At 38.4% G+C, this 17,368-nt stretch overlaps 1 protein-coding gene across 1 annotated transcript; it reads left to right on the top strand.

The window, feature by feature from the left end:
- The first annotated feature begins 11,450 nt into the window (after positions 1-11,450).
- Positions 11,451-16,732, top strand: si:dkey-283b15.2 (neuronal pentraxin-1). Its single transcript, XM_055163901.1, has 6 exons — positions 11,451-11,979; positions 12,274-12,368; positions 13,487-13,970; positions 14,288-14,532; positions 15,268-15,447; positions 16,177-16,732. The coding sequence occupies exons 1-6, from the start codon at positions 11,451-11,453 to the stop codon at positions 16,384-16,386; spliced, it is 1,743 nt and encodes a 580-aa protein (XP_055019876.1). The 3' UTR covers positions 16,387-16,732.
- The last annotated feature ends 636 nt before the right edge of the window (positions 16,733-17,368 follow it).

Raw genomic sequence — 17,368 nt, 5'->3', positions numbered from 1 at the left:
CCATCTAAATGAAAACCATTTTTATCCCCTCACAGAGCTTCTGAGCAGCTCCTCTATTGACACTTCTGAGGTAGTTTCTTCACTCTCTGCATCACTGTCCGAGCTGCTCTCCTCTTTCTTACTCTTCTTTTGTTTTCCTTTTTTGTGCTTGTTATGCTTCTTCCTCTGCAGAAACAGTTAATATTGTGAGTTCAGACAAATAATACACTTGCTTGAGTTTTTGCTCCAAGAACTAGCCTACATAAGTGAATGGAAAGGGTTAACATTTCATATTTAGCCCTAAAAGTATGATAAATTCTACACATGTAGGTGCTGTAAAATCATCAAATGTTCACTTAAGGTCATGAAAAAGTCATGGAAAAGTTTGAAATTTTGTCAGTGAAAAAGAGTGAGAATGGACTCTGTGGTGATAAGCTTGTCCTGTAGCAACGGTTGTCCTGGGGCAGACTGACAGACCCCTCGAACACCACTTACACTCACATTCATACTAGTAAGGTGGATGACAGTTTTGCCACTGGTGCCCCACTATAGTACCTGAACAGTACTATTCTGATCTGATCCTCCATTATGTCCAATTAAAAATGAACGTTTTCCTTTTTCTCCTTCTTGTGCTTGTGGTCTTTTTTATTCCTGTGTTTCTTGTCTTTGGACCTAAACGTTGAAAACAAAATCCCATTAAATCAAGTGAAACAAGTTCATCAACTCCTAAATCAGTAGTTATTCTTAGAGCGCCCTCTTGTGTTTATTTAATAGACCACTCACATTACAAACAGTTGGAAGTTAAAATAAAAGCATGGCCCATTAATGAGCCTTAATGAGAGGAAGATACTTTCAAATAACCCTTAAATAACTCTTTTCTTATAATAATATGATGTATGGTAAAACAAGCTTTAAATTACTGTAATACTGTTTGATAAAGCGCTTAGTGTCAACTAAATAAACTAGAGGGGCTATTAAACTTCTATGTAGGATTAATTGCTAGAACATTACGTATTTAGATCACCTTTTTTTTTGCACATTAATTTGTCACCTGTGTTTTGTTTTTTTTTACTTCCTCTTCACTCGTGGCTCGGCCCACTGTCCCTCTCTCCAAACCATTGTCTTCAACAACTCCACACCTGAGAAATACAAGAAAAAATGTCATTCAAAAACTGTGGCTTTACATTTTCATAATAATTTGTACCATGAACCCTCAGTAAAATTCAGTAATCTTTAGTCATAAGATCGGGTACAATTTGTGCATTGTTGTTGCCTGTTTTGTGCAAGGACTTCGTTTGCAAGTATATTAGGCTAGATGACCAACAGGTATGGCATCAGTTAGTTTCTTCTGTCCCTAACAAATAAATAACAAACAAAAGGTAGAGAGAGACACTTTTTTTTTTTTTTTTTGCCTTAGTATGTTTTAGTCTGTTTATGCTTTACTATTCTGTTTGTTGATGTTCAGCACTTGTGGCTGTTTTAAAAGTGCTCTATAAATAAATTTTGATTTGAGAAAAGTTGTATAAACTGTGTTACTTGGCAGGTGCGATGATGTCCTCCAGCAGAGTGTCTCCAGGGATCAGGGAGGTCTGGGTGTTCACGGCTCGAGCTTTTTCCGAAGCCAAGACTCTGTGTCCCGATTGGAACTCTGTGCTCTGAGTGATCTCTCTGCAATGAGATGCCATGCTCACCAAAATCCTGTCATCACACAACAGCATAATGAAAACTATTCCAAGTTGTGAATGCATTTGTCATTGTTAGAGGTTTGACTCTCTGTTTGTTGCCAAGTCAGTTACCTTTAACTAAATTTTGCTTACTTGGCATTTACATTTAGTTTTTCAAGATTGTTTTGAAAGTGGCAGGCTTAAAATTGTGTTTTTCTATACTTTGAAGGAAACACCACAAAATGCACTTATGTATAGTAATTAATCAATGAATTAATCATTGCATTTATATAGCACCTTTCAAGACACCCAAAGTGCTTTACAGAGCATTATGTATTCATTCCAAAGTCAGTGATGGTAAGGTATTGTAGCCACAGCTGCCCTTGGACAAACTGATGGAAGCGAGGTTGCCAAGGTGAATCATCAGCCCCTTCGACCACCACCAACACTCACACACCTAGGGACCTTCTCAAGGTCCTTCTTGGAAAAGGATACAACAGTCTATGGCATTGGAGCCCTACGGTGGCACCTGGAATTCTCAGTAGTCTCCAATTAAAGAACTACCCAAGCCTGGCCCTGCTTAGCTTCTGAGATCTGATGAGATCAGGCTTTAACAAGCTGGTATGGCCACCCATAGACAATAATTCATTTAGACCTAAATAAAACTGAACCTTGGCAATGCCTCAGAAGCCATTTGATTTGTCAAATCTGGCTTGACATGGACAGTTAGGCAGTATAAGACAAGCCTGTAAAATGTAAGATTGAAGCAGGTCGTTCCAAGACATTTTACGACCAAAAAGAAAAACTTGCATAAGTAACATAATAGAATAATTAGACAATGCCATTACCTCCTCGTCTATAAACTCCTTCGGTCTGGCTTGCTGCTGTTCGGCTTTGCTTTGCCATGAAGACTTGAAGGTGGAAGGAGTCCATCCTGTTAAAATAAAAAAAACAAACATATTAAACCGATGCTAATAAAACAAGAAGAAGACTGCAGAAATAAAATAATATGTTCAATGACCTTCATTGGAGCCGACAGTACTGAAATATTCAGCAGAAACCCTCCAGTGAATGCCTCATGGAACCTCTGGTATCTGCACTTCTCTTCCCTCACGGTCTGTTCATAAATGGGCACCGGTTTCTTCAGAGGCTTATCTGTAACAACAAAACATGCAGTAGTAACTTTAGGATAGGATAAAGAGATACATGCATAATATATTGTATATAGTTTTGATGCCAAAAATGTATAAAGATTTAGACTGCTGAAAATATACAGTCAGTGTTAACGGCCAGGATTTTACTATGATTAAATGCTCCTCAAAATTGGTACTACAAATATTGGTACAGCGAAAATTTCAATAATTTTTTATTTTTTTTTTTAAATGAGAAAGATTAATGACAGTTTTGCAGAAAGTTAAAGCTTCTTCTATTTCAACATGGACTGTAGGAGCTATTTGCTTATTTAGTTTATTCTAAAATGTGTTTACTTTTTTTGTTTGTCAATTAGTTTACTAATTAAGTTTTGTTCATTTGTATAATACATTTTTGCCATTACTTTTCCTAATTTGTCTAATTTGTTATTATTTACCTTTGCCTTTTCTGTTTTTGGCTTAGTCCGTGGGGCACCTCGGGGATAAAAGAGGGTGGTACAACAGGACCAGAGTGCACCTGGGTGGGCCTATGGTTTTTACCAGCCAGCAGAAGAAGCACCAAGTAGCCTAAACATGTATGCTTGTTGTTTGCCTGTTGTTTACCTGGAATAAATCTTGCTAAATGCATCTCTGGATCTGGACATTGAGTTTGTTTTACTTTACTGCGTAAACCACAATCCCATGGTGCCCGAAGCTGATTATTTAAGTTATGTTTATTTATTTATTTATTTATTTAAAAAAATAATAATAATAATAATTATAGTTGTATTCTAGGAGTGTATGGATCTTGAGCTCTAAAAACTGTTTCACTTTATTTATGATGTTAATGTGAACATTTTGGCTAAAAGATCCAAACAAAACAAGAACACACATTTGAACTGACCGTTGGACAGAAGCTTTAACGGTAACGGGAGAAACACCTGAACATGTCCGCGGGGTGGAGAGCGACTGTGGAGCAGCTGCTGAGGGCCGAGGCTCAGGACAGATATGTGGGGTTTGAGAGCAGCATAGCGGACTATGAGGAGGAGCTGCGCCGCTACAGACACGAGAACCAGAGACTCCAGCGGCTCCTGGACTCAACTCTGACAAACGGAGACACAGAACACTCTTCTGACACTGACAGTGATGAAGACTGGAGAGCTCCACTCAGCTGTTCACCTTCACTCATGGACACAGGGTCTGCTGGAGACCACCATAACCAAGTCCAGACCAGAGGCACAAGCAGCACTGCACACAACTCACATCTGTCCCGCAAATCCAAGGCGGCACCAAAGATCAGAGCCACTGTGAAAAATGGAGACATGTCAGGAACTGGAGAAGGAGCTGAGAGCAGGAAACACAAGTGCTCTGTTTGTAAGAAGAGATTTGGGTCTAAATCTAAACTAGAAATACACAAGAAACAATTTAGTATATGATATTATTGTAATAATAATAGTAATAGTCTATAGTCTACAGTCTATAGTCTAGTCTAGTACTGCTGGGTTTCAGATGACATCCCAACTTTTTATATGTCGAAATTAATTAATACAAATGAGCGGCAGTTAAAATTAATATTGTCAAAATGCTAAATTATCTTGTATTACTGTAATTTCTTGGGTTTAGTCAATAATTGAAAATACCAGGTTCGATATTTGTGACTTTACCTTTTGCATATTTCAAGGCAAAGTACAAAATCATAAACAGGGAAGTCTGGCCCCATCTGGGAGTATGAAATCATCCCTCTTGTAGAATCTGAAAACTGCCAATTGAGACATTATAGTGATAGTGATATCTATGCTATCCCTTCCTGCACCACCAGAGGGCGCCATTGCACACTGAGAGAAGTCTGAAGAATAGTGCGCGTCCCTTATGTGCGTATCCTTGTGCGTGTGTCTTATTAAGTGTTATTGTGTTTAGAGCTCATATTTATCGTTTCACAGGAGTCTGAGTGACTTTTGAGTTTTTGTGTTTGAGTTTTTCTATATGACAAGCTCGTCTCGTGGTTGTGGTCTGAAGAGTAATGAAGCTCTGAGTGGGTTTGTGGCTCACGTTAATGCTGCGCCATCTGCTGTTCACCTGGAGCCAGAGAAGAGTGAAGCCAATTAGTCCCGTGCCAGGAACAGGGTGAGCTCTGTGACGCCACTGTCTGGACCTGCAACCGAAAGAACATCCACAGAAAAAAAGCAGCACAGGTTACAGGCACACAAGTATGCAAAAACTGAGACTTTACCATAGCGATTAACAATTTAAACCAAAATATTATGTAATTTGAATGGGGAAAAAGTCCTCAAAATGTTGCAGATGGAAACCCTGAAAAGAATGAGATATCTATTTAAGTATTTGAATGTATTCCTTTTCACATTTTTTATTTAGAAATCATATTGTGGAGTGCAGTAATATCAGTACGTTTAAGTGAATTTAAAGTCAAAATAATACTACACTGTACAGCTGGTAGGGCTGGGTATCATAAAGAAATTCCCGATACAATACATATCTCGATACAGTGCACTTTCGATTCGATATGATATATTTCAAAGCAATTCGATACGGTTCAATAAAAAATAAAGGCTAAATCATGGCTGTGATATTAAGTCTTTGTTAAACTATATCTTGTGCAGAGTTAACATGAAAAACGCCCATTTTACCCATCAAAACAGTGAAACAGTGATAGTAATTACAGAAATTAACTAGAAAAGCACTCAGAGAGCGCAGACCTCCGCCAAGGACTACCCCCATTTTTTATATAAATTGTGATAAAATCAGTCTTCTGGATCAGATCCGGATCAGCCTTTGGAATATGAAAGAGGATCCCATTGTCCATCCCTGAGTCAAGTTTCATGGGGTTTGGTCAATAATTAACCGAGATATTGAGAAACAAAATTTTTGGCCCCATTTACCACAATGTTAACTAAAATTTCAAAGTGATCCAGAATCCAGGATTTCTTCCAGATCCCCCCCAAAATGAAATCAGTTCTTCCTTTTCATATTTCCAACAAATCCTGAAAATTTCATCAAAACAAACAAACAAACAGACAAAACGCTGGCAAAAACATAACCTCCTTGGCGGAGGTAATAAGGTACACTATGTAACTTTTTAGAGTATGCCACCTGCTTGCCACCTAGTGCCTCCACTCAATTTCATTTCTCTTCTGCGACCAGGTCAGGAATTGGAATACGAGTGCGAGCGAGGTCAGATGATTTCTATGAAGTGAAACCGACTGATCAATCAGGCTACCTGCTTTCCTCCATGGAGATGCTATTGCCTTGCCTACAATAATGACATTAAACTTATCTATCTCCTTGGAGAAAAGCAGGTGACACCAGTGGACCAGGTTACAGGTCAGAAGTGTGGAGAGGCCAGTCTCCTCACAGTCAGAATGCATGTTCTTCAAGGTATGTTTGGACACTGTAATAGAAAAAATTAAAGACACATAAATAAGTTTCTTGCCGTACTGTAGAACATTTAAGTTACACAGTGCACCTTTAAACTAAAACACACTATGCTCCAGTAATCCTCCTATAGTAATTAATTAATGTGAGATGTGTGACAGGAAAGGAGTCAGGAGGAAGGAGCAGAGACACAGGAGGCAGAGGGGACAACGACGAGGAGGGGATTGGAACAGTTGAGTCCTCGGCTTAAAATCCCTTTCAATCTGATCAGAGGTGCCTCCAGTCACTCCAGTCACTCTGTACAGCCCCATCAGGACAATACCACCGCTCCACTGCCAGGTAAGGCCCTTTGTAACGCTTTATCATGTGCAAAGTGTCTACAGTGAGTTAAGGCAAAATAACTCAACTTTCGCTTATCTTAAAAAAAAAAAATTGAATTATTTCATTATTTTTAAATCTACAGCCGATTAATTTTGCTTATTACAAGAGCAAACTGGATTATTTTGTGTAGTGTAGTCAAATGAAATGAACTAGGTTTGCATTCCACAACATTTCCTTTGTGATTTAATTTTCAATGAGAACTGTGTAACATTTTTTGGTGGAAGGTCTGCCACCTTCATGAGGATATTATTGCTTTGACTGGAATAGCGTAATAACTTAATTTACAGTAATACACGTAGCATGAGCACTTAATAAACGTAGTCTTTTATGAAAATGCAGCAATCAGACATTTTAACAATATATTATGATCTATCTTTCTTCAAAAGTCTGATTCATTTGGTCCATTTTTAAGTTGTGAATCATCTTTTTTGGGAGCAAATGATCTTACAAAGCTGTGACATTATTACACCACATTTCAGTTACATTATTTCTTTTGTGTTTTTCTTTGTGTTTAGTTGACAGCTTTTAATTCAGCACTAATCAGCCTACTTACCTAGTGTTGGCCATATGGTGCTGGGACGGTGCACACACGCGGCCGTACACGCACACTACAAAAACTCAAATCTTAAGAACTTGATTTCAAATTATTTCTCTCAGCAAGTCTACATTTTTTCACTTGTTGTATTTTATTTTATTTCAAAAATGCATCAGCACTAGGTTTCACTTGAAAAAGAATCAATACTGAAATAAATGGCATCAAATGGACAAAATTGGATCTTTCCTGAATGGTTATGAAATGGTCTTGCTCTAACATAACTACTGTAGGCCCACATGGTAATATTAACAAAATGGCTATTATTGAACTAAATATTGGTGTTTGAAAAAAGCAATTTTATTACCTTTGTAGAATCAAAATTAACACTGAGAATAAAGCCTCTTTCTTATTATTTACATTCATATACACCGAAGCTTGAAATTTGTGACGAAACTAGTTCAAACTTAATTTACTTTTTTTTTTATTGAAATGAGGCACATTTTAGTTTTCATCACATTATAAAGACCTGACTTACCAAATCATGACTAATCAAAGCCACGTCGACAGGTAGATAGTTACTTTTGTCATTCAAGATGCACATTTAAAACAAACGAAGAACTAAATGTTGTTGCATTATGGCCTAGCAAAATGCAAAAAATGTTTTGAAAGTGAGCTACAACTAACTAACAATAATTTTATTAGTCGACTAGTCAGCGATTAATTTTTTTGATTAGTTGACTCATCTTTCAACAACTTTCTGGTCAGAGCAGTGCCTCCAGTTAGCATCACACTCCCAGGGAATGTTGATACGATCAGCTGCAAAGTACCAATGGCATACTGAGACTTTTTTTAAAAACACTATCAACTAAGGTTGGGCATCTTTAAGAAGTTGCCGTTATGATACATACCTCGACACATGGCCTCAATACAGTGAGCTTTTAATTTGATACGATTTAGTACGTTATATTTCAAATCAATTCAATACAAATCAGTAAAAAATAAAAGCTAAATCGTGGCTGTGATACTAAAAGTCTTTATTAAAAAGCCACTTGTGCAAACACACCCATTTTAATAAAAAAGAGTTTCCTTCCCTAAACAAACAACAAAATGGTAGCTCTGTAACAAAAAATTTAGTAAAACATACCAAAAAAAAATACTCTTGGTGATATATCGATACAGCAGCCCACGATATCGATACTGTATTATCACATTCAATGATACGATATATCAATATTTTGATATTTTTGCACAACCCTACTATCAACTGAATAAAAGTTGATTTTTGACCAGTGACCAGACTGAGAATATTTATAAATGAAGTGAATTCTTGATATAAATAGGAAGTTGATTACACTTCTGTGACATTTTGATTTAATAATCTCGCTGTCTTTGTTCTGAAAAGGTTTTTCTTTAAAGTCTGTATAGTCCAGAAAACAATTATGATTATCAAAAGACGATTATGACTCTATTTTAGCAGATTAATCATTGCAGCCCTAGTGCTAGAATAATAAAATATAACCAAGATAGATATTAATAATTCAACTCACAGGATAGATTTCTTTATTTATTTTTGTGCAGTGCATGTGTGTGTGTGGATTAGCTTCACTTCACACTACGGAATCGCGTGAAGCCCAGAAGCCCATTTATCTGCAGCTGAGTGCACAACACCGCTCTGTAATTAGGTTAATAGAGTGGCCTGTAGACCTTAATAAACTTAAGCGCGAAGACTGGAGATTGGGCGTGACTTGGTGCTGTCTCTCCACCATCTGTTTCCCGCTAAGCCTCACCGAACAAGCCACAAGGATTTGAACACTGCAGAATAATTACAATTTTTAGTTTCGCTTCCTGGTTGGACATGAGTCGCAGATGTGACGTAGAGGTGATTCCGTTACCTACCAACCATAATCTTAACAAGGGCCAAAACTTTAATTACACAAAAGTTATGATTAGACGAATGAAAATACATTGAAAATTGATTCCTTGTCCATAAATTATCACTGCATTTTGGATGGAATTTTCTGTATTAATCACATAGGTAGAGATATTTCCTAATTCAAATCCAAATCCACTTTATTTCTATAGCACATTTTACAAACAAAGCAGTTTCCAAAATCATAAAACGAGATCATAAAACGAACACAACAAAAAAGATCAATTGCAAAAATTTTGTCATACCAGTCCAAAACAATAAAACCAGTAAAATTAAATAAAAGCAAGATCATAGAAATCATAAAATAGCAGTAAATAAGTAAACTAAATTAAGAAAAAAATAAAATGAAAGACACAGAGGAGCACATAACTCACACGGTGTTAAAAGCCAGAGAATAAAAATTGTCTTAAGACGATACTGAAAACATTCCACTGTGGGGGTTGTTCGGACGTGTGGGGGCAGAGCGTTCCAGAGTCTGGGGCCGGTCACAGAGAAGGCCCGGTCCTTTCTGGTTTTAAGTCTCATCTTAGGCCTCACGAGCTGGAGCTGGCCCTCAGACGTCACAGCGCGCAGGGGAGTAAATCTGGATGAAATTCGAGACGTAGTGTGTGGCCAGTCCATTCAAGGCTTTAAAAAAGATAATTTTAGAACTTACTGTTACTTCCTGTATTTTTGTAGCCTGATTCATCAGCCAGTTTTACTTCGTGGAAACTGTCTGATCTCGCAGCATTAGGATTCGTTTGCTCGACAATAGGCAGAAACATTTTTTTATTTATCTAATCGCTGCTATTTAGTCGTGATGTACCGCTAACAAGGCTAACTGATATATTAAGCTTTTCCCAAATCCCGTACGAAGAAGGGTAATAACGTCTTTCCCCTTGATAAAATTCACCAAACATTCTCTTTGTTCTGGCTTTAAATCCTCTCTCTCCCCTCTGATCTCAGGAATCAGAATATATGGCTCTTTGCTGATTGGCTGATGCCCGAACTCGCACTTTCGGGGTTTTTACGAACCGTCTAGTGTATTCTGATTCCTGACTATCCTGAGTCGCTGGAGAAAAATTTTATTGAGCAGAGGCCCTAGGTTGCACCAGCTAGTATTTTTGCACTTTTCTTTTCAAACTGTGGATGTTAAATTTCATGAATAACAAATGTCAACTTCCCATGTGGAACATGATCTGTCAAACCAATCGGTGGTGGTGTAATGGAGGACAGGAAGACCGTCTGGTGCTGTGGTGCCCAAAAAGTGTGTCTAAACTTAGTCCTCCAGTCCCCTCTAGAGAAAAAGGAAATCCGTAAGGAGGATATATAAAATGCCATGTACAGTATTTAAGCAACATGCAATCATAACAACTATATGTGAATAGCGTGACTCGTCTGTGGCCTCTTTTTGATCGTACAGAGGGTCAGGCGCAGCGTGAACTAGCACCAACACACTCTCAGGTGTTAATCCTTTGCGGGACAAGACCTGGTTGTTTTGGCACTTCCTAAAGCTGAGCACGAGCAGAGATCAGGTGAATAAGGCCAAGGGCATCCACCGTCACACCACCTGCAGAGATCTGAAGAGCCTCCTCCATCAGCTCATTTCTAATTCATATAAACTGGCCTTCACTCATCTCTATAACACAAGCAATGCACTGTAAAAATAATATATGACTAGTGCTGCGTTTGGGATGACGTCAGAGCAAAAATATTTGAATACAGAGGGGGCAGCAAAAATGAATACTTTTAAAAGGCAAAATTCTTGTCAATAACAGAAATGATCAGGTTCAACATTTGTGTTTCATGGCAAAGTGCAATGTGATCAACAGGGGAATGTGGCTAGAATGTGATAGTGTCATACTCCAGATTTCTTCCTATTTATTACTTTGTATTTTGTTTATTTATTTGGCTATTTCCAATACAAATAATTGGCCAATAAATAACTAAAAAGAAAAGTGCACTATGTAACTTTTCTGTAACAGGGTCAGTCAGATTGTTTTACCTGGAGTGGGATTAAATTTAAGACTTGTTTTTATTTTTCAATTCTTTGTGATGTAATTGAAAATAAATAAATAAATAAATAACACTTTCATACTGGGGTCACCTCTCTGATAGATAAGTTTAATATGTTATAATGTGCACCTTTAAATTAGACAAAACTAAAACAAGATTTAACATTAATTATTGAAGTAATTGTATTTTTTTCTTTAGATTAGATTCAATTAGAAAAGTAAATTAAATGTAAATGTTGTCTTACAATTGTTAATTAATACTATCTTTATTTTGCAGGGCCTTTTGTTATGGAGTAGACAACAAACAGGAACAAACAATACAATGTAATCCTACTGCATCTTAGCCCCATGTTTTCAACGACAAGACCGTCTGTACGTTCATCTCGTCAACTCGGATTACACATTTGGAAGTGAAGCCAATCTCTTTAGTGTCTGTGAGGGAGGATCATGAAGCGCTCTACTCCTCTGGCAACTTTACTTGGGTACACACTACTACAGTTTTTACTTTCATTTTCAGCCGCCAGTTCAAGCAGTACACCGGAGTATGACTTTTCTTCACACCCTCGGTTCATATGCACTCCTTTGCCAGTGAATGCAGACCCCTCTTGTTTTCCGAATGCAGGGGCCAGTTCGGGGTCAAGTGGGCCACATTTAGGAACAGGGCCGCAAAATGTGCCCCCTGCTGGTTGGTGGGGGACAAGTGAAGAGGCCAAAGCTACAATACTCCACTTAAGAGAGAGTTTAGTCCAACAAAAGGAAACGATATTGGACCAGCGGGAGACTATTAGAGAACTGACAGCCAAACTTGCGCTGTGTGAAGGATTTGGGCATGCCACTAATAATGATCACCACCACACCCTGAACTCTCATCGTGCACCAGGTCATCACACATACGTTGACAATGGGCACCATAGCAACCAGCAGGCGCACCATGGAAACTACGTACCAGATTCACCACAACATCCTACAAGAGGAGGTAACACTTATAGACACTTTTTAAAATAGCCTGAGAAAAGAATCTAAAGAATCAGAAGACCAATTTAGCCTAAGGAACATTTTTTTGGAGAGGAATATGAGGACAAAGAGTAAAAAGTTACATACTATGGCTTCAAAGTAATGAGTAAACTGTAACAAGCGCTCAAAAGCACTAGACCCCTCTAACTAATTTAATCAAAATGAATCAAGAAAAACTAAAAGTAACAAATACAATTATAGAAAACAATGTCAAGCAATTGCACAAAATCTGACTGTTGGTATTCATTTTTTACAGTGAAGGACAAACACATGACTCCAGGGGACAGTTCCTCTCCTGAGCACAGCGAGAGGATGCTGCAGGCGCTCAAAGAGAGACTGGAAAACCTGCAGGTGAGTGAACAACTTTTACAACTTAAAGTGAGGATATTATGCAAAATTGACATTTTTGAGCTTTCCAGCGTGATATATTATAACATTCTCTCATCAAAAACATGCCTGAAGAGGTTTTATAAGTTGTCCATGCATGTTTCAGTGTCATCCATAAATGTGTGAGCAATCTCTCTCTCCTCGGGCACTATTCGACCCTTATGGTTAGCAGTACAAGCCTGTACAAAGCTCAACCCACAAGCCTACGTCTCCTATGCCCTGGCAATTGCAATTTTTCATAAATCTACAAAACAATACACTACAGCTTCACAAACCTGGTGCAATGTGCAGACATTTCATTAGCAGGATGTGGTGATAACACTCTTAAGGGGCTACAATAAGGAAACATGGCAAGCTAAATATGCAAATTTTATGTCATGTTAGTAATTAATACCCCATAGAAGTGTAATACCCCCTCTTTAAATCCTCTCTGACAAAAGAAAGCACTGACTTCCTGTTGTGGTTTCCTCTTTCCTTAATCACTTAAAGCGATCAGGCTGCTCAGGTAGTTTGCGACAAAAGAACAATCAATTACTTAATCCCAATTTTAGCGTAAGGTCCATAAATGGATGTTTGTGTTTCAGATGGTTTGTGTCATAATCTAATTCAGGAAGCGAAAGAGAAACAAACGTTTTAGCCTTAGTACATGAAGAACCGTGTATTCTTATCTTGTTAGCACCATGACTAGATCAGACTTGCCGCAAACAGTTCACAGACCGGACACTAAGGAGATCAACAGAGGTTTTTCTGATGGTGCAGATGGGCTGCCTCACTTTCGTCAGTCTACCCTGTGCCTGGGCACCTGTAGCTGTGACTGTTAGTGTTTTTAAAAGCATTATATAAGACTAATGCATTATTATTCATTTCACACACTGTACGTTCATTACAACATTAATAATATTATTGTACTTACACATTCACACAAAAAGGACAAAGTGAGTAGGCTAAAGGGGGATTCAAATGGACAACCTTTCAGTCACAGGATCACTCAACAACATGAGACACTGTGAGAGAGCAGCACTTACCTGTGGCAGCTAAACTCACCTGGAGTTAAATCTGATTTGTTCTTAATCATTTTTCAGAAGAGAAACTCGTCTATGGGGTACTCCAGTTCTCTGAAGGAGCTGCTGCAGAGGAAGATCAGCGCTCTGGAGCAACAGGTACACCCCAACACGGCGGCACTGTCCGACCATCACCACAGCGACCACCAGGACGATCACCATGAGGATCACCACGACGACCGCCACGACGACCACCATGAAGATCACCAGGACGATCACCACAATGACAACCATCATGACGAACACCATGACGAACATCACGACGAACACCACGATGATCATCCCAACAATCACTACGACGATCACCATGACAACCACAGCCACGATGATGATGATGATGGAGAAGAACACTCAGATCACCACGACGACCGCAATCATGACGATCACTATGACAACGAAGCAGACAATGGCTTCGTATCTCGTACAGCCTACAGAGGGTCCGGGCCTCGTGCCGGTTTCCATGTGAATAAACTGGAAGCTATGTTGAACCAGCTCCATCTGACAGGTAGAGATTCATAAATATTGGTTAAATTAGTAAACAGACATAATTTCATATCTGTTGGATTTAGATGCGCCTTTCAAAACATCCAAAAGCACATTACAACTATGAACTTGTGTGGAGGAGTCAAATCGAAATCACATAGACTGCAATTTTTCAAGTACCAATTTCCAAATAACAAAATATCCTGTCTTTACTTCTAATCACAAATAATCTAAACAATACAAGATCAACAAACCCAATAATTCAAACAAACATCACAGAATGGATAATTATACTAAAACTACTTTTTGTAATTACTTACTTTTTCCCCCTCTTTTCAGGTCCAGGCAGAATGAGTCCCGATGATTTCCTGATCAGTTTCCCAATGAGGACAAATTACATGTACGGACGCATGAAGAAGACTCTGCTCCAGGAGATCTTTGCTTTCACCCTCTGTCTGTGGATCAAACCGGGGATGGCTCCAGGTCTGGGCACCCCCTTCTCCTACTCCGCTCCGGGACAGTCCAACGAGATAGTGCTCATCGAGTGGGGCAACAACCCACTTGAGCTGCTCATCGACGATAAGGTGAGGGTGAAATATTTGCATTTATTGTATAGGTGGCCTTGATCAACTATTGGCAATAAAAGGGGCGGTTTAGAGTTCGACATTAACTTGTCTCCATGAAAATGTGGCTTTACCTGGAAGTTCCACAAAATGACGTTCAGCTTACCTAGACTAAAAAAGGCTTTTATTTTAGTGTATTTTTGACCAAATAGTTACATACTGTGGCTTTAAGTTTAATGTCATTGTGTGGATCATTTAAAAGAAACACTATCTCTAAGGTACTGAGGAGACAGTGCACCTTTTACTTAATCTAACTTAATCTGATGTAATTTTTTGGTGAGCATTAAAATAAAAAAACAAAATAGTAAAATATATTCGAGTTAGGGAGTACTTTGAGTGTGAGATAAAGCTTAGAGGGTGGTCTAACCTGTTACTGACTTACCTTCTTAGACTGAAAAGCTGCAGACTTGACCTCAAACCAGCACCAATTAACCCTATCCAAGGATATCACCACTACCCAGAAATCATTAGCTCTGTAGGGAAAGAGTCAGGTCAGGAGCAGGCGTCTAGTACAGGAAACAGGCTTTTATTTTCAGCTTAGTATCTCTTTTACAGTTGAATTCTGTCCACATTAGGTCTAAAGAATGCAAAAATAACATTATTATCATTATAGTATCTGCATATTTTTGGTGAGGTTTGATAAATAGTATAATTACAAACGATGTGACTATATTTTGTCTTAAAATGTGCTTCCAGGCAGTGACGCTGCCCTTAACACTGACTGACGAGAGGTGGCACCATGTGTGTGTGACGTGGAGCACTCGAGACGGGCACTGGGAGGCCTATCAGGACGGGGTACAGAGGGGCTCTGGAGTCGACCTCTCACCCTGGCACCCCATTAAACCTGGAGGCGTCTTCATCCTGGGGCAGGAGCAGGTGAGTTGAAGACCTGGTGCATTGGTGTTTGTGTATAAGAGTTTTGGTTTGGTCCCTCAGCCTGTCACACCAGTACAAAAGACATGATCATCATTAGACATGAGTTGTTTGGTATAAATATACAATTGTGAAAAGAGCGCATAATATTGTCCATTCTTGACTCTCTTGTGGGTCATTATATAATCTGAGGGACGTCTGCTGTATTTTATCTTAACAAATTACAATATATTGCTCCCTTTACTATTTACTCTATTACTACTATTTATATCAAATTGGTCAAAATAGGGATACCTGGGACATTCCTTGTATAAAACTGTGACAAATCACTGGTTTTAGACACAAAGCTCCAGACTGACTGTACCAGGTAAATAGGGGCATCTGGTCACCCTAAGCTAATTCTAACTTATTAAAAGCATAAAATTATAATTTATATACTGGTAATTATATTTTTTTTATAAACACAGAAGTGCCCTCCAGTGAAGTATTGTTATTTGTAAAATATTTAAAATGTTAGTCAGTGACATCCATCCACAGCTCTGCCTGATGTGTCAGTATCTGATAAAATTGGACAAAGGAAGTACTGACGCTAACAGTGAGGCTGAGGGGCGCTGATGTGACCAGAGCCAAAATTTTTGCAGCCCTTCATTCATTATATAGTATTCTTGTTCATAGCTCTCTTATCTGTTATCTCAGCACAAAATAAGTACCATGAACCTGTCTCTCCTGCAGGACACTCTCGGGGGCCGCTTCGATGCCACTCAGGCTTTCATGGGGGAGATGTCTGAGGTGCATTTGTGGTCCCACGTCCTGAGCTCCAGTGACATACACAGCCTCTCCACCTGCGGCAGCGCTCTCCATGGAGACATTTTGGCCTGGACAGAGGCAGAGGTGGAGCTGCACGGAGGCGTAACACGGCACCCCTACGACCCCTGCCATTAAACATACGCCTCCCACAAAAAAGGACAAAACACATGATAAAATAATGGCAAACCTAGTCTGTACTCAACAGTAAAGCAGGTGCAGCTGAAAATATAAAATTGCTTTAAATTCCCCGAGCACAACATACCTTGAAATGTAAAATGTAAACAATTGCCTTCTATTCAGGGTTAGAGCACTAAGCACAAACTAACTGGACAATTAAATGACATAGATAATCAGCCACTATAGACAAGTCGCCTATATATATGAACTTGAAAGCCAAGAGAATGTAAATGTATGATTTTTGGCTTTCAAAAAACACAAATACCACAGACATCAAGTAATTCATTCCTTTATAAAAACTGTAAAATTACTGCATAAAAATATATGTACATGAGTAGTATTTTATATCATGGTAGTACTTAGTCTGTAATGTTGGCAGACCCTGTTATTTGTTGTTAATTTTAACATGTTTAATTTGTATTATATTTTAAACTGGATACTTTTATTAATTTAAAGGTTTCCATCAAAATACAGCTAATTAACCAAAGAAATTATTCATCTTTTGAGTTGTATTAGTAGTTACTTCATAGTAGACATTCATATTAATTTTGATTTCAGTAATGTTAAAACTTTTTCTACAAATTACAAATGTTATCATTTTGCTTTTGTCTATTAAGATCCAATGTCTCTTACGATGTTTTTGTATATAATGTATGAACTGTACATAAGATTGTTGTTGTTTTTTAATATAAATGTGTTTTTGTGTATTTTGTCTATGTTAATAAAACCTTGTCAGCTATTAGTTTTTCTTGGCTGAGTTAAAGTCTCGTGCAGGTATATTTAAACTGCATGGTCTCATCGAGGACAGTATTAATTTTAATCCATTAATACATGAGTCACAAACATAGCTACTGGGTTTCTAACTACTGACCCCTAGAGGCAACGGCTGGTAACACAGATAAATGTACCTGGTCTCCTAAAGCGCACAGGCACCCAGCTT

Source organism: Boleophthalmus pectinirostris, unplaced genomic scaffold (genome assembly GCF_026225935.1).
Source record: "Boleophthalmus pectinirostris isolate CB_2022bp ecotype Guang Dong unplaced genomic scaffold, ASM2622593v1 HiC_scaffold_6, whole genome shotgun sequence".
Lineage (NCBI taxonomy): Eukaryota > Metazoa > Chordata > Actinopteri > Gobiiformes > Gobiidae > Boleophthalmus > Boleophthalmus pectinirostris.
Note: the sequence above shows the minus strand (reverse complement) of the source record. Positions and strands in the feature narration are given on the sequence as shown.

Excerpts from the sequence above, each read along its gene's own strand:
- si:dkey-283b15.2 (XM_055163901.1), top strand. The coding sequence starts at position 11,451 with ATGAAGCGCTCTACTCCTCTGGCAACTTTACTTGGGTACACACTACTA. Across the intron at positions 12,369-13,486 it reads AGAGACTGGAAAACCTGCAG|AAGAGAAACTCGTCTATGGG; the intron begins GTGAGTGAACAA and ends ATCATTTTTCAG. Across the intron at positions 14,533-15,267 it reads AGCTGCTCATCGACGATAAG|GCAGTGACGCTGCCCTTAAC; the intron begins GTGAGGGTGAAA and ends ATGTGCTTCCAG.